We start from the raw sequence: 16,604 nt of genomic DNA, 5'->3' as shown, positions 1-16,604 counted from the left end.
ATGATGATTTCTTCAGTCCACCGCTTCAGAGATATTGAAAGGACACCCGAATACCTCCAGCCGGAGAAGTGTGTTCCACCTCCTAGCCGCGCTTCCTTGGGAACAATGTGGTTTATTCGAGATGGCTGTGGTATCGCGTGTGCCGTTGTCACCTGGATGCTGGTGTTCTACGCTGACTTTGTAGTCCTTCTTGTCATGCTGGTTCCCTCAAGAGATTACGTTTATAGTGTCATCAATGGCACGCTGTTCAACACCTTGGCGTTCCTCGCTTTGGCTTCACATTTTCGTGCTATGCTGACAGATCCAGTAAGTATCTCTCTGCATGTCTCGGGAAGAACAAGGCAATGTTTTTCTTATCTGATCAGTGTTGAGTAACTCGGTTGCTGAGTGAGTGGCAGATTTAAATAACTTCTGCGTGTCAGCCTGCTGAGAGAAGCTGCTGATGTGGGAGGCTAATTCCTCATCCCACTCAAGTCAAATGCAAACTTGAGGACCCAACTGTAGATTCTCCCTGTGAGAGCAGCTTCTCTTTCTGCACTGAAGAGGAGAGCGTTTCTCCCCGAGACTTTTCTCACAAATCCTGGATCTCATGTTTGTGGCTTGTCATGTCTTGACAAAACAGCAAAGCAGGAAAAGCTGGTTCTGGTTATCTGCCTTGGCAAGCACTACTTCAGCAGAATGGAACAGAACGTGCATAGTTTTAATGCAGCCATCTTTCACACTAGTGTTTTAATGAAATTTGTTGGACCGTGCAAAAATAAATATTATATAAGCATGCTACCAGCTGAAAGTTCTTGGGCAGACAGGAAGCGCATAGATTGTGGCACTCCCTTACCTCTGTTTGTAGGACACTGCTTCTCTAATAAGAGATGGATTAATATTGCGAAGGTTATTCAGAATGGCTTGTGCTTATTTTGCTTATCAGCCTCTGAAAAGTACATTCAGTTCAAAGCCCCATTCACACTAAACTGTGGAACAAAAAACAAGCTTAGGTTCCTTCTCTCCTCCCTCCTGAGTCTTTGTTCCTGCTGGGAATGGCAATGCATCCCTGATACACAAATTATTCCCTCCAAATGTCATTTCCTACTTGAAACCTTGTTAGGTACTGTTAAAACTTCAGTGTAATTTTTATTGCTTGATTTTTCAGCTCTTCCAGAAGCTGCAGAGCTGCAAAAATTGCTTGGTTTGGGGTAGTTTTGCAGTTTGTGGTAAAGCAAAGAGTGATTCAGTGCTACTGATTCTGGGCAGAACTTAGAGCAGTAGTTGAGGTGCTGAAACTTCTGGTCATTGGGCTCACAAATACAAGGTTGTAGTAATTTGTTACATAAGACTTATTGTTGTTGTTAATTATTATATGTTGTGTGGCTTTAATATCGAGGACCTTCAGGTCTCTGGTGTTATTTTACAGAGCTAGTGGTCACTCTTGAAACAAAAGCTGCATTTTAAAGTAGGCTGAGAAAGCACAGTTTCAGAGAAACAGATAAAATCTACAGAGGAATCTGGAAAAGGTATCTTAATTCCCACTGTGTGGTTGGTGGGATTTTTGTGAGTGGATGGAGGGAACCAGTGAGATTTTGTTTTATTTTTCATAGAGATTTTTAGAAAGAAATCAGCTAGGCAAAATGGAGAAGGGAACACAGGGAGGGAGTGCAGCAAGGCAGGGTGGGCAGTGTGAGTTTGGGAGGGAGGAAGCTGTGGGAGATGGAGAAGAGCAGCACATCTGGGATCAAGAATGAAGCAGAGCACTGCAATGAAATTGTTATCAAAAACGAATGAACACCTGTATTTTTCAGAATTGATAGCATATCATCCTTTTCAGGAACTGCTTCCTCTGTGTTCTCCCTAAAAACATTCCTTGTGTTTGGAGCTTTGTTGTGTGCTTAGAGAGCATAAGTTGTACTATTTTGTGTAAACTGGTCTTGGTCATCAGTCCTAGACTGGCCAGGACTGTTGGGAGGTTTGTGCAGAAAAATCCCAAGACTGCTCAGGAAAGCCCTATAATACCTGTTTAATGTGTTTTGTTAATATGCATTATTCTTTATTGCTGCTGAGAAATAATATAGCTTTAAGAAGAGGCTGCTCCATCAGAAATGTGTTAAACCGTTCAGTGCCTTGTTTTATTTCAGTCTAAAAGCCCACACCTACAGGGATGCGCTGTGTCAGAGTCCCAGCAGTGATTTCATACGCACGTTTCATCCTTTTTTAATCTTTTGACCAAATTTATGGCCATGGGCTGGAAATTCTTGAAAGTTTTGAAAACTTCTGGAAGTTCAGGCTTCTGCAGCTTCTCCTGTTTAAAGACACTTATTTTAATGTCACAATTGCACAAAAATGAACATTTTGCCTGCTCTTACTTGGATTCTTAGAAAGAGTGCACTGTTTGAATGTTACACTTTGATTTAAATATCAAATGCACAACAGAGGTATAGCTATAAATGTATTAGATGCTTATCAGTAACTGCTGCTGTACACAACGGTACTTCAGAAGTAGCTGCTTCTACTTGAATTAAAACATCTGCTGTCTTCAATTTGCGATGACAAACACTGGGATGAAAAATCCATTGATAGATGTGGGGAGGGGGGTAAAAATTCTTCAATATTTGAAGATTACTGTGGGATTACAAAAGCCTGATTCCTTCTGTAAGGATGTACTGCTGCTTGCTTTATTTTGTTTTTAAAAGTGATGTTTGAATATATTGTTCTACGTATTACATCCATATATTAGGACCACCTTGTTTTAACTTCTTTTCCTTCTTGCTCTTCCCAACTCCCAGTTGATATTAGAGATTTTTTATTCCTATTTTCTCTTCCTCCTCTTCCATAGTTTTAAGTCATCTCTACTATTCTGAGCACTGACAGTGTTCACAGGATAATCTTCTGGTTTGATTTCCTTTTCCACAGGGTGCTGTGCCCAAAGGTAACGCAACAAAAGAGTTCATTGAGAGTTTACAGCTAAAGCCAGGACAGGTGGTTTACAAGTGCCCAAAATGTTGTAGCATCAAACCTGACAGAGCACATCACTGCAGGTAAAGTCTCTAGACCTCAAGAATTGTCCTGTGTGCTTGAATATTATTAGAGTGTAAGACTTGAGTGTTTAAATTGGGAGTTTGGCATTCAAATTCTGTTGCCAGGAGTGGCAGATGCATTCAAGCTTCCGTGTAAAAAAAACTCAGGTGTTTTCAGGGACGTTTTCATCTTCAGCAGGCTAGGGCTGCTTCTTGCAAAGTGAGAAACAGTTCACATGAGTGCTGCTTCACACCTGTAATTGACGTTCTATGATTTGTAGTACGGGCTGTCGTGGGGAAAAAAGACTTAAAATGACTTTAAAAGGTTCATTAAACACCAAAAGTCCGTGCAACATAAATGTCTCAAAGGTCAGTGGCCTTTTTACTTTTAAGTCAGACCTATTGTCTATAGATTTAGAAATGATACTTAATTTAAAACTGAAGTTCAGGTAACGGTGTAACAGAAGAAAGCAACTGGTAGTGAGATAGGTAGGAAAAGCAGTGAGTAAGAAAGTAACTGCTTCCTAACATTTCCTTCTGTTTTTAAAACAAGAGAACCTGCTTTCCAGTAATCAGTTAATGAATTTGCACTGGTATCCTTTCCTTATCTACCCCCAAACCACAATGCATACTGAGAGAGCTCGTGTCGTGGTTACTGGATTCAGGCAGAGGTCTTGTGGGGAGGGAAATACACGGATATGACTGAGCTGAACAAACGTGCTCTGCTGTTTGCATTTTTCAGATCTCAGAGCTTTAGTGTGCAAATTTTTTGTCGCTGGCTTTTTGTCGTAATCCAGCTCAGGAGTTGGTTATTCAGTAGGAGCAATGTGGTTGTTCCGATCACTTATTAATGCCGCTGTAAAATCCCCTCTGACACGTCTTCAATTATGAATGAAGCTTCACAGCTAAAATGCTGTCTGGCTGATGACTCATACTGTAGGCAAATGAAAAAGGCTGTTTGGCAAATCATCTCCACAGTTCTTTTCTCCATTCTTTAAGTTAATTTTATAGATGTTAAAATTTGGAAAACCCATCCACTGTGCATTAATGGTGTTGAGAATTTTCAGCCCAATGTTCCCTGTGGAAATCTGTTCGACTTTCACACCCCAAGTCTGCGCATGTGCATCAGCAGGAGTTGTTGCTAGCTGTGTGCATGAGGGACCACGGTGCTTTTTGATTCACTTGAGTCCCTGGTGCCCAGCAGCATTCCTTCCAGTGTTTGGAAGCTGGGCGGTTGAGGGGAGTGTATTTTAGAGTATGGGCAATTCCTGCTGTTGACCACTTTTGGTCCTTGGTTCTGAGCTTCCTTTTCAACCAGTTAGTTTCACCTGCCTCTTATCCATCTCCTTTTGGTACACAAGCAGAGAATGATAAGTCTCCTTCCAGCCTTAGCTGCCTCCTTTGTGGAGCTCTTTGGTTTAACTGCTTCAGGCTGTCCCTATTTGGGGAACTAGGACCTGGCAGCAATTGTAGGGGTTGCTTTAGTGCTCAACCTGCTTCACAGCTGAAGGGAAGTCTGTGTGCTCGCAGAGAAAAACACACAAACTAATTTAGAGTACAGGGAGGCACCCTCCTGCTTTATGCCATCCACCCTTCTCCCTCTGCCTCTTTCCCTTTTTTCCTAGTGAAAGGTTGATGTTTGTCCTGTTGAAGTCTGAAATTTTCAGGCAGATAACTTGTTTTTATGACACAACCTGATTTGAGTACCACATAGCTCAAAAACATTTTTGAGTTGCTTATTCTAGCAAAATGAGGCTTCTGCTGTTGTCTACTGTGTCTGGGACCAGTAGGTAACAGGCTACCTGTGCCTACCTGAGCTCTTGCTCTGGCAGCCTGCCCAGGCAGCCATTCCCTTAGCATTAGGACTGTAGCAGCTCATTCATTGCCAGGCATGGTAAGACTCCTTGGGATTAACTCCTCCCGCTGTGCAGTCAGTGCAGGGCTGTTCAGAGAGAGGTTTTTCTATTATTTATTCATAAGTGCTCATTAGAACATGCTTATGTTTTTATTTGAGGCTCTCTTTAAGTGTTTGGGTATTGTTGTTTATATTAAAGGTCAAAATGTTTTTAATCCTGAGAAGAAAAATGAAAACAAAATGAAGCAGCCTTCAATTCTTCCTGTTTCAGATCCGCCAGAAGTGTTCTGGGATCGCTGCTGCTGCTCCCTCTTATGGGGCCATTGTTGTTTGTTTTGGGGTTTCGTGCTTTTTCATATTTGATTTCTGTGCTTGTTTGTGTGATGCAGTATCAGGAGACAGCCTTTCATCTGCTATCATATGAGAAAGCAGCAGAGAGAAAGACCTCTTTTATTATGAGGCTCGGAGCAGTTCCTGACTAATCAGGAGAATGATGTTCAGACAAAGTAGCAGTCTTTTAATTATTTGACTTCAAGCCACAGTGTGCCTGCTGGCAAGAACTTGAATTTTGATTTTATAAGTGTGGTTTTGTGAAGTACTTTAACATCTAATTGTACCTTGGATGTATACTGTGGTAATGTTTTCCTGACTATCTGCCCTGGCTGTTTTATGCTAGCGTGTGGCTTACCTTGTTTTCAAGAGTGTATTCTCATGTTTGCTTCAGTTTTGTTCTTCACAAGTTCCTGCTGGCAGATAATGATAACAAATAAGCCTTTACCTTCTATTAGCCTGGTCCAGTGGTTGGTGATCCTGCCTGTGGCAGGGGGGGGATGATCTTTGAGGTTCTTTTTAACTCAGGCCATTCTATGATGATATGATCCTATGATTAATGATTCTGGGAAGTGTTCTTGCTTGTTAACCATTTTTCACATCTTTGTGTTGTAGGTGGGATTTTTGGTTAGTTTTTAATCTGTGGATGTTTTCAGAGACTATCTAGATTAAAATCAGACTAACACGCAATTTTTCCATCTGCCTGAATGTATTTTTCAAACTGTATTTTGGCAGAACCTCTGATAACATTATGAGAATGTGTATTGCTTGACATGAATTTTTCACGGTGGTCATTTTGTACTGTGTGGCTGATTTCAGCAGACATAGAGAGAGAACCAGAAATATTAATGTGTTTTAAATTTAGAGGTTCCGTTTTCACAGAATCATAGAGTGGCCTGGGTTGAAAAGCACCACAATGATCATCCAGCTCCAACCCCCTGCTATGTGTAGGGTTGCCAGCCACCAGACCAGGCTGCCCAGAGCCACATCCAGCCTGGCCTTGAATACCTCCAGGGATGGGGCATCCACAGCCTCCTTGGGCAACCTGTGCCAGTACCTCACCCCCCTAACATGTGTGACACCTTCCCCCTAATATCTAAGCTAAATCTCCCCTGTCTTAGTTTAAAACCATTCCCCCTTGTCCTGTCACTGTCCACACTCATAAACAGTCATACCCGTTCCTGTTTATACACTCCTTTCAAATATTAGAAGGCCACAATAAGGTCTCCCCAGAGCCTTCTCTTTTCCAAGCTAAACAATCCCAGTTCCCTCAGCCTTTCCTCATAGGAGAGGTGCTCCAGCCCTCTGATCATCTCAGTGGCCCTCTTCTGGACTTGTTCCAAGAGCTCTGCATGTTTCTTGTACTGAGGGCCCCAGGCCTGGACGCAGTACTGCAGATGGGGCTTTACAAGAGCTGAGTAGAGGGGGACAATCACCTCCCGTTCCCTGCTGGCCACCCCTCTTTTATTGCAGTCCAGAACACAGTTGGTCTTCTGGGCTGCAAGCGCACACTGCTGGCTCACGTCCAGCTTCTCGTCTACCAGGATCCCCAAGTCCTTTTCCATAGGGCTGCTCTCAAGGGGTTCTTTGCCCAGTATGTATAACCCCAGGGATTGCCCTGACCCAAGTGCAACAACACCTTGTGCTTGACCTTATTGAACCTCATTACGTTTCACTTCTGGTTCTTACATTTCTTTGTGTTCCTAAAATTTCTGTGAAATCTTGTATTCCCGGAATGGAATGTGCTACAAATAAAGTTCTGTCTTCTTTCAGCGTTTGCAAGAGGTGTATTCGGAAAATGGACCATCACTGCCCATGGGTCAATAACTGCGTAGGAGAGAATAACCAGAAGTACTTTGTACTGTTTACAGTAAGTATTTCACATGTGTTGTTTGAGGCTGCCCGCTGTGCAGCCACAAAACATTGCATGTCATTTCTGAAGCAGCTCCAATGCTGGCTTGCTTTTCTTTCCTGTTTCAGAAGAGCTTTTCAGGGAACTCCTGCAGACTCCTGTTTCACTAATTGGGGAACGCACACAATATAGCAATATAGGAAAAGGCAGAACAGAAAGTGTTTGCCAGGGCTTTGTGAAGCTTGCTTTGTCAGGTGATTGGCATGCTGTTTCCCAACTCATGTGGTTTGTTGATTCTTTCACTCTGCTCTGTGTTTGGTAGAGTTGGGACCCACATATAGGGTACCTAAATGCTGTCCTTGAAGGAGCACTTGTCTGAGATTGCATAGTAAGAGATGGTGTCGCATCTTAAGCAAGGAGAGGGAAATCTACCTCCCCTTTGGAAAGCATTGTTCACATTCTACTTGCAAGAAGTTTATTTTTGTGCTTGAGATGTTTGACTTTTTGTGCTGTTTTCTGTAGCATAATGTGTAAGAAAGCAGGAGCACAGACTTGAATACTACTTACATGGGAGGGTGCAGATCTGTTTCATCAAAAGGACTGCAAATGTCTTGTGGGAGCAGCGTGAGCGTTGCAAGGCTGCTTGTTAATGATGCCCTATTTTATTAATAAGTCTTTGGAGAAATCTGTAGGTTCAAGGAAGTGTGTTCTCATGTTAGCAAGTAGAAAGGGAGAAACTTTGAATTAAGAGGGAAGTCTTGCTCCAAAATTTATTTTCTACAGTGTGGTTTGTTAGGATGTGGGTTACAGAACAAAACCCATTTTTTTTTCTCTTGAGCAAGGTTGTTTTCACTGTAAGGGATAAGCAAGATGCTTTAATCATATCAAAAGGATTTCTGTTTCCCTTAAAACTGCCATTACTTTCAAGTGGGCTCTATTAAACAGCCAGTGTAGTTGCAAGGGAAACAAAAGATTTTTTTATTCTTTTTGTTTTGTTCCTGTTTACTCTCTTTAAGACCTGGGGAGATGAAAGCATGGCAGCACCTTCCAGCTCCAAGGGGAGGCAAAACGCTCTCCTGTCACCCTTTTCTGCTCCCACAGGGTCACCCTGTAACAAAATGTCCCTCACACCTAGTAGTCTGTAGGTCCAGGAAAGTCATCCTTCTAGCCCTGTCTCTGTAAACTGTAGTGTAGTACTGCCAGTGGTTTGAAGTATTTTGTTGCAAAGCTAAGACAGGATTAAAAAAAAAAATGGATTAAGTACAAAGTGTTGAAGGCTGACAGGAATTTTCCATGCCAGTGTCTGCCTCAGGGAAAAACACTTATTTAAGGGAAAGAAATGACATCTGGAAAACAGATTAAGCGCTTCTTGTGGCTAAAACAAATTAGCTGTTGTTTCACTGGTAAACTGTGGTGCTCTCGTGCTTGAGAGCATGGACATGAGCTTTGACAGCATGACACCTGAGTGTCAGAGAGCTGCTGGTATCTGAGAGCTGCACTGTGCTCAGCAGAGGAAGGGTCGTGCGCTGTCTGGGAGGCCACACTGAGGCGCAGCACACCAGGCTTTGTGTCTGCCTGGCTTCCAACTAAACTTCTTCTTCCCATGCCCTTGGAGCTGTTGGTAAGGCCACATTGAGTTGGGTGTTACCTTAGTGTTTACCACCTTCAGGTTGCTTTATTTGGGGGATGGAGGTTGTTGATTTTTGGTTGTAGGGTTCTTCTAAGTCTGAACACTGCGCTTGATTTTAAGGTGATGAAAGTGAGCGTTCTGGTCTTTGCCTGATGCCTATATTGCATCCTTTTTCCTTTTTTCTTTTTTTTTTTTTTCCAGATGTATATAGCACTGATTTCTCTGCATGCTCTAATTATGGTGGGATTTCACTTCTTGTATTGCTTTGAAGAGGACTGGACAAGTGAGTACTAATGAAGCATCTCATTAAGATATCAGATTAGCGTATGGAAAAGACCTTATAATGCAGTTTGCTTGTAAGACAACCCCTTCTGTATCATCTTGAGGAGAATGGTATCAAAGCTCTGTTATGTGATCTTCAATTTTATTTTTTTAATGATCAATCCTGGAACTTCATAATTTTTTCTGACCTGCCAGGATTTTTGCCCTGAAAAATGTCCTATTCTGTCTTAGGGCTGAAACTGCCTGAGAGGAAGCTGAGACATAAAGACTCCTAGATACTATGTGTGCAGTAAACTACTATTTCCCTAAATGCAGCACTGATTTCCTGAATGCCAAAGCAAGATAAGGAGAATGTGTATGCTCTTTTTAAAAGGCTAACATGAATCATTCTTGCAAGACTGCCAGGAAAACATATTAACTCAGATCCAAAAATCCACCCTCACGAGAACAAGGAATTCCTTTCCACACACACACACACAAAAAATGAACAAGAACCAAAACAAACTGCCAGCCCTTGTTCTGGAGCAACAAATGAACAAATTTTCCCATAAGCATTTGAGATATGTTTTTAAAAAGTGGGAGTATGGGCAATCCTCTAGATAATGCTGAGTTAATGAGACAGGTGCCACAAGTTGTGTGTGCAGCTTGTGCCTTTTCTTGGAAGGGCATTACCTTCCTTTCTCTTAGAATTCCCTTTTCTTAAAACATGTCATTGTGCTTAAGGACTGGTTTTATTAGCTTGTAATAATGTAGAGGATGGGTGCACTCACTTATGAACTGAATTTGACAAGGTTGTTCTGCAGTTCAGAACTTTGCCAACCAGCTGCTAAATGCCACTGAGAACATCTGGATTTGACTGTGGTGGCAAGGACCATGAAGGAAGGATACATCAAAGGAAAGTTCCCTTTCTCCAAGCCTGTGTCTGTGGGGGAAGCAGTTTCCCATCTGTCCCAGGTTTTGGCAGCAGAAGAGGAAGTTTACAAGAGGTGGATCTGTTGTTCCAGCTGCCTTACATTTTTGCTGGTTGGGCCTGATTATTGCTTATCTCTCGAAGCTTCACATCTGCTCATGGGAGAAATACTCATCTTTTCTTACTATTTTTGTGACGATGCCGTGTGCGTACTGCATGTGGCACCTGTTGAGAACAGTGCAGTGATTGCCAATACTAATATTTCAGCCTACCTCACAGCATCTCAGAAGAAAACAGAACCCAGAAAAAGAAAAATCACGGACGAAGGAAGTGTGCTCAACAAAAAAATGGACAGATGGGTGCTTGTTTTTCAAGGCAAATAACGTGGCACTCTGCTTAATTTGTAAAGAAATGGTGATAGTTTTCAAAGATTACAATTGGGAAAACATTACCTGCAAAAACATGCTGCCAAATTTGATGCGTATCAGGGAACACTTTGTGAAGACAGTGGAACCAAAGACGAAGTCTGTCATCTCAACAAAATCTTTATAAGGTTAAAAACTCAAATGGACTCTGTTATAAGAGCTAGTCACGTGGTAGCAAAATAAATCTGAACTATTTACTGATGATGTGCTTATTAAGCAGTGCTTGGAAAGTGTGGCAGCTATAATGTGGTGTAGCTACTGATGGTGCCCCAGCAACGGCTGGTAAAAAAGGGGGGATTTATTAAATTAATAGAAGGTGGTGCAACTGCCACCAGAAAATCACGCTTGATGAAATATCACCACATCATACAGCCAAGAAAACATGTGTGCAGAAGCTTTGAAAATGGATAATGTCATGCAAATCATCATCTAAGCTGAGAATTGCATTAAAGTCCAATGGATTGAATCCTGACCAGTTCCAGGAGTTCCTTAAAAGAATGGATGCAGTTACGAGGACATCATTTACTTTTTTGAAGGAAGGTGGCTAAGTCAGGGTAAAGTGCTGAAAAGATGCTATGATTTGTGATATGAAATCATTTGTGGAATGAAATTTGTGCCAGAGCTTGAAAATGAAAAATGGCTCACAGATTTAACAGTTTTTGGTGGATCTGATCGCTCATTTAAATGAGTTAAATGTGTGTCTTCATGGTGAGAATCAGCTTATCTTTTCTGTTTCAACCATGACAGCATTTGCAATGAAACAAATTGTGGTAAGCTCAAGTGATGGCAAATGGCCTCATGCATTTTGATGTGTTGGCTAAACACAGGCCTGTGAACAGCGAAAAATCTGCATCTCTGCTTTCTGATTTGATGAAGGAATTTGGGAATAGGTTTTAAGATTTCCGAAAGAATCATCATTTTTTTTGTTTATTTGTGACTCCATTTTCAGTTGATGCAAATACATTACCTGCACATTTTCAAATGGAACGTATAGAGTTGCAGTCAGACATTAGAGTCAAAGAAAATTCGGTCTTGTTTCGTTACTGGATTTTTATAAGGTCTGCCTTAACAGAGAAAAATATCCTGTGCTTCACAATCATACCTTATTCACATCATTGCTTTTTGGCAGTATGTGCACTTGTGAACAGTTGTTTTCAAGGATGAATCACAGGAAGAATAGCATTTCATTGAAAATCTCTGACGAGCACCTTGAGATCTCACTAACAATTGCAGCCACTTCCATTGAACCAGGCACTGATGCATCAGTTTCATAAAAACAGGGCCAAGCATCTCACTAGTTTTATGGTTTTGCTCCTCTCTGCTTTTTACATTTTAATAAAAAATATGTTAAAAACATAAGTTTTGTTACTTTATTATATATTTTACATTTGGCCCAAGACAATTCCCTTTCACTCAGTGCAGCCCTGGCAAGCCAAAAGGTTTGACACCCGTGCTATAAGTGAAAGAGAGTAGAATGGGTTCCTGAGTAGCAGGCTGGGAAAACATCTCACTGAAAAAGGTGAGATGCTGCTTAACACAGAAAAACCCTGTGGTGCTTTCTTGTTGCCTTGTGGAACTTGTAGGAGTGACTGCTTCATTGTTGTGCATCCTCAAGAAGTCTGAGCTTCCCCGTGCACCTTTTTGAGTATGATCACCGTGCAGTTCATTCTGAAAACTCATGGCCTAGTGGGTGTTTTGCAGCTGCTGCATTACCTGATCTCTCCCCTTCCAACTCTGTTGTTTTGTCTTCACAGAATGCAGCTCCTTCTCTCCACCAACCACAGTGATCCTTCTCATCCTCTTGTGTTTTGAGGCGCTCCTCTTTCTCATCTTCACCTCGGTTATGTTTGGGACCCAAGTACACTCCATCTGCACCGACGAAACGGTGGGTGTTCCACACCCTCTTTTCTTTACCTTGTCTCTCACCGTTAATAGAAAGAGTTACGGGGTTTTGCCTCGTTGCATGGGGAATTCAGGTGTACCCTTTGAGGAAAAATCCACTGTGACCAGCTGAATCAGCACAGTGCTAAATTGTCCTCTGAAAGTCACTGTGAGGAGTGGTGTCCACTGACGTAATTATTGGCTGGGATGTTGTGGGATCAGACATTACCCTGGGTAAGGTAAGGCATTGGTATTGGGGTCTACTCTGTACAGATTCAAGAACTGTAGATTCAGGAATATTTTTCCTTTAATGAAGTGCTGCTACGCTGGCGTTTCAGATTTTTGTTGTGTCACAACATGCAGCTTTGTGTGCTAGAAAATTTTCAGTTTTGCTTGTTAATCTGTTCAAAATCCATTCTCAAGGAGTGGGGAGGGAAAGCAGGGGAAATTTGAGACGTTCCTGGAAATGGAATACAGTCCAATAGTGATGGGTACAGTCTGCTGCAAAGCCACCAAGTTTGAATACATCACAGTAGAGGTGACGCAGTAATGTTGCTGCCCTGGTGTCGCTGCACTTGCTGCTTCTGTAAAGGTGGAGCTGGTGCCTCCTGGTGATACTCCCACAAGTGAATGCTGCTGGCTTTCACCAAGCATGCTCAGAGATACGATAGCTCACATCAAAGGACTGGAATTAACTGGAGTGACTGAAGAGAAATTACAGTCTTAAAAGAGGGACCAGAGTACCCTGCCTTCTTTAGTTGTCCTTATCCTTTGCTTTACTCGTGGCCAGTTGAAGCTAGAATAAATATGTTGGCTGCCATTGGAGAGCTGTGACTGTCATTGCAGTGTGTAAGAACCCATCGCTCCTGAGCCTTCTTTACAGTGCATGTTTTTCTGCCTGGCTTCTGCAAAAGGCTGATGTTCACACTGTGGCTCTTCTGTGCTCAGAGGAGGGCTGCAGCTGTTCGTCCTGCCAGGGCGACCTCTGCGATGGGGTACAGTATCATATGGAACCAGATCCTGTCTAAGTTAATCAATAAGTGTGTAAATTAGCAATGCTCTCTGTGAAACCATCACCCAAATTTCTCAGTCTTTGAAACCTGGCAGGAGTTTTTAGAAGCTGCTTCCCATAGTCAAGTACACAAATAAGTCTCCTTCATTTCCTATCCCCACGAATTCTGGAAGCTCTTGTGAAAGGACTTAAGCCACAGACTAAAATTAAAGATATGGACACTCCCTGTTTGGTTGTGGGGGTTTGCTTTTGATTTATGTTTTGTTTTTTTTAATACTCAGCAGTAAAGACTTTGCTCTTTGGAGGCCTCTGTCTTGTCTGTTAATTTTGCTAGCTTTGAGCTAGCTGGGTCTTGCAAACAATCTGTTTTGAGTGCAGGATGTTTCCAGGTGAAATTCTACCTGATACGGCCCCTTTCAGAATTCTTTGTCACATTCTAGAGACAGGACTGTGTCGTCACCTTTCTCACCTTCTTCCAATCCCCAGGAGACCTCCTTCTCTGTCCTGTGCATGCTGGCCCCCTGGGATGCTTCCTCTCTGCCTGGAGGCACCCAGATCCCCCAGTATTGTGCCGTTACCTCTGGAGGTGACATTCTCAGGGGTCACTGCAGCTCTTGCAGTTGGCTGAGCTTTTTCTGCAGAGCACCCAGAACTGGTAACTTGAGACACACAGATGTATTACAGTGCATTAATCTATAGCACAGGAGAGATGTGAAGGTCAGGAGAAGCTTACCTTGCAAAAGATAATAAGTTAAAAATCATAACAATCTGCCTGCCAGCGCTACCCCTGGAAAAATAATGCTCTCCAGTGACTGCACCAGTTAATTGTGCTTCTGTGGCAGTGTGTTCAGTCAGTCATAGCTTTCCTGGAAGACCCAATTTGTGTTTATTGTACAGCACAAATTTGAGTTTGTGGGGTTTTTCTGTTCTGGTTTAAAAGTGACTGACCAGTGAGTGTTCCAGCTGATTGCTTGATGGCTTATTTTTATTTTCCCTCTAACCTGTACTAAACAATGCTAATGATTTCTCTCCAGTTGGTATCTTATATAATCTTTTCTCCCTGCTGTCGGCCCATGCATGTTTTGGCAGTGATGTAGTGAAACATGAAGAGGCAGACTTAGCTACGTGGAGCCATGGGTGAATCTGAACTTCCTGAACTTGCTTGGTGAATCTTGGAGCATTATAGAGATTATCTCATTGGGTTTTTTTGTCTGCAAACCTATGATTGTTTCCTCTGATTTTTTTTTTCCCCGTCTGGTTAGCACGTAATGCTTTCAGCCATTAAAGTATGTGCTTTGTATTTGGTTTTATGTGGTGGGTTTTTTAAATTGAACAATACGGACAATTGGAGGTCAGGTCTTAAAAGGTTTGATGAAATTTCCAGGCCTGAACAAAATTAAAACAGTTCTATTTTGGAGAAACATTTTCTATCTTCTTATTAGTAGCACTATTAGTAGTAGTATGAAGCAATGGAAAGAGGAGAGGCTCTAAAGATGCGTTTTAATGTTCTTACTCCATCCTTTGGATAAGGGGTAACTGAGAATAGACCTTTCCACAAACCCAGAGCGACAAAAACTGAGCGTTTGACTGAAAATGTGATATTTCTGTTTTCAGGGAATAGAGCAATTGAAAAAGGAAGAGAGAAGATGGGCTAAAAAAACAAAATGGATGAACATGAAAGCAGTATTTGGCCATCCGTTCTCTATAGCATGGCTTAGCCCATTCGCAACACCAGACCAAGGAAAAGCAGACCCATACCAGTATGTGGTCTGAGGAATTCTTGACCAGCATTTCCACTAAGATAGAAACATATTGCAGCACTACTGTTTAAATTTTCCATGAATGTTTAAAACGAAAAGCAAGACAAACTTTTTTTTATGTCTAATGAATGGCTGATAATTGCAGAGAAAAAAAAGCCCTGTATTCCACAACTTCAGATAATTCTATATCTCTGGCTGAAACTGCTGCTGTTGCTTTTCTTTCTTTCTTTCTTCTTCTTTTTTTTTTTTTCTTAATCATGTTAACTTTACTGGCCTTTGTTTCTCTCTGCTTTCTGTATGGCATAACTAATGTGAAGGGAGTTTTCCTTCTCCGTTGTGACCCACCTCTTCTGAGTAGGTTTTCATGCTGTCTCCTGACTGTGCTGAGCTCTGTGGAAGACATGTGAGTGCCAAGTCCTACACAGACACCTTTGGACTTCCTGAAGGAGCGCGCTGCTCTTTCAGAAGTGAACTTGAACTGGGAAGTAGACCCTTCACTTTACCAAAAGGCACAAGATGAGAACGCAGCAAGAGAGCCAGTTGACCTGGTGATTGCACGCAGTTCAAGTATCTAAAACAAACATTGCCAACGCTGCTTCCCCCTCGTTTTTCCTTCCGGCTACAAAATCGATTTCATCTTTCTGGCATTATTTTGTCCGTTCCCTCCCTGGTGCGCAGGAAATTGTTGCCATCTTAGGGTAACTGTGTTGCAGATTTAGAAGACTTTGTGGATTTTTAAAATGCCTTACATTTGCAGAAAAGAAAGAGAAAGAATTTGATTTTCAAATGCTTAGAATGGGAGCAGCATCGTGTTGGCGTGTGTTTGTCTCCGTAAATGAGCTGTTGGAGCAATACCTGTTAAATAGCTTTGAAAAACTGGTGTGAATGCCTGGAGGCAGATGGATAAAGACTGACCTTGGTGGGATGTGTCGTTATGCCAGGGAGATCCATCCTACGTTCTTAGCATCGCCTGGTGTGGAGCTTTGTGAATCTTTTACTGTGTATGTGCACACCTGTGTGCAAACGCACACCGTGTGTATGTATGTTAAAGCTGGGAACTGGTGGTGGTAAGGAGCATGTGTACCTCATGGACTGTGTGGTGATGAAAGGGGAGGGACAGAAGGCATTCCAGAAACAGGTAAGGCCAAACCATTCATAACTGTGACCGATGCCTTGTGTTCAGGCAGAAATTTGGCTATATTTTGGATCATTACTCCTATAGACTTATCAGAATATTGCGAACAAAGGAAAAACTACTCATCAGCTGTGTCCAGGAATTCCAAGGAATCTTTTCTTTCCTTGGTTTAAATAAAAGCCGTATTTTTTGGAAGATGATGTGTTCAGACTGCTTCAAAGCCATGGGGGGATGGAGGGAAATCAGGGAAGGAGAAGTTTAGCGGATGTCTCATTTTGGAAGTAATGTGAATGCTGCATCTTTTCAATCTGTCAATGCTTCCATATGGAAAACAAATGCAATAAAACTTTTCCAAAAAAATTCTTTGCTGTTCTTAATTTCTTGAAACTTTGGGAAAATCTGTAACGGTTTCCTGAGCTTGGTCTGAGCAGGATTGGCTTTTGTCACCCAGATAGGTAATGAATGAATGCATCTCACCATGTAATTAATTGCTGAATTGCACGTTCTGGTTTTGTTTTATGTCCTGT

At 42.0% G+C, this 16,604-nt stretch overlaps 1 protein-coding gene across 1 annotated transcript; it reads left to right on the top strand.

Annotated features, from left to right (window-relative positions):
* Nucleotides 1–14,955, top strand: ZDHHC3 (zDHHC palmitoyltransferase 3; the record flags this gene model as incomplete). Its single annotated transcript, XM_079538418.1, has 6 exons — nucleotides 1–306; nucleotides 2,902–3,026; nucleotides 6,964–7,060; nucleotides 8,874–8,955; nucleotides 12,044–12,174; nucleotides 14,797–14,955. The coding sequence occupies 6 exons, from the start codon at nucleotides 1–3 to the stop codon at nucleotides 14,953–14,955; spliced, it is 900 nt and encodes a 299-aa protein (XP_079394544.1).
* Between the last annotated feature and the right edge of the window lie 1,649 nt (nucleotides 14,956–16,604).

Source organism: Tetrao urogallus (assembly GCF_951394365.1).
Source record: "Tetrao urogallus genome assembly, chromosome: 7".
Classification (NCBI taxonomy): domain Eukaryota; kingdom Metazoa; phylum Chordata; class Aves; order Galliformes; family Phasianidae; genus Tetrao; species Tetrao urogallus.
Note: the sequence above shows the minus strand (reverse complement) of the source record. Positions and strands in the feature narration are given on the sequence as shown.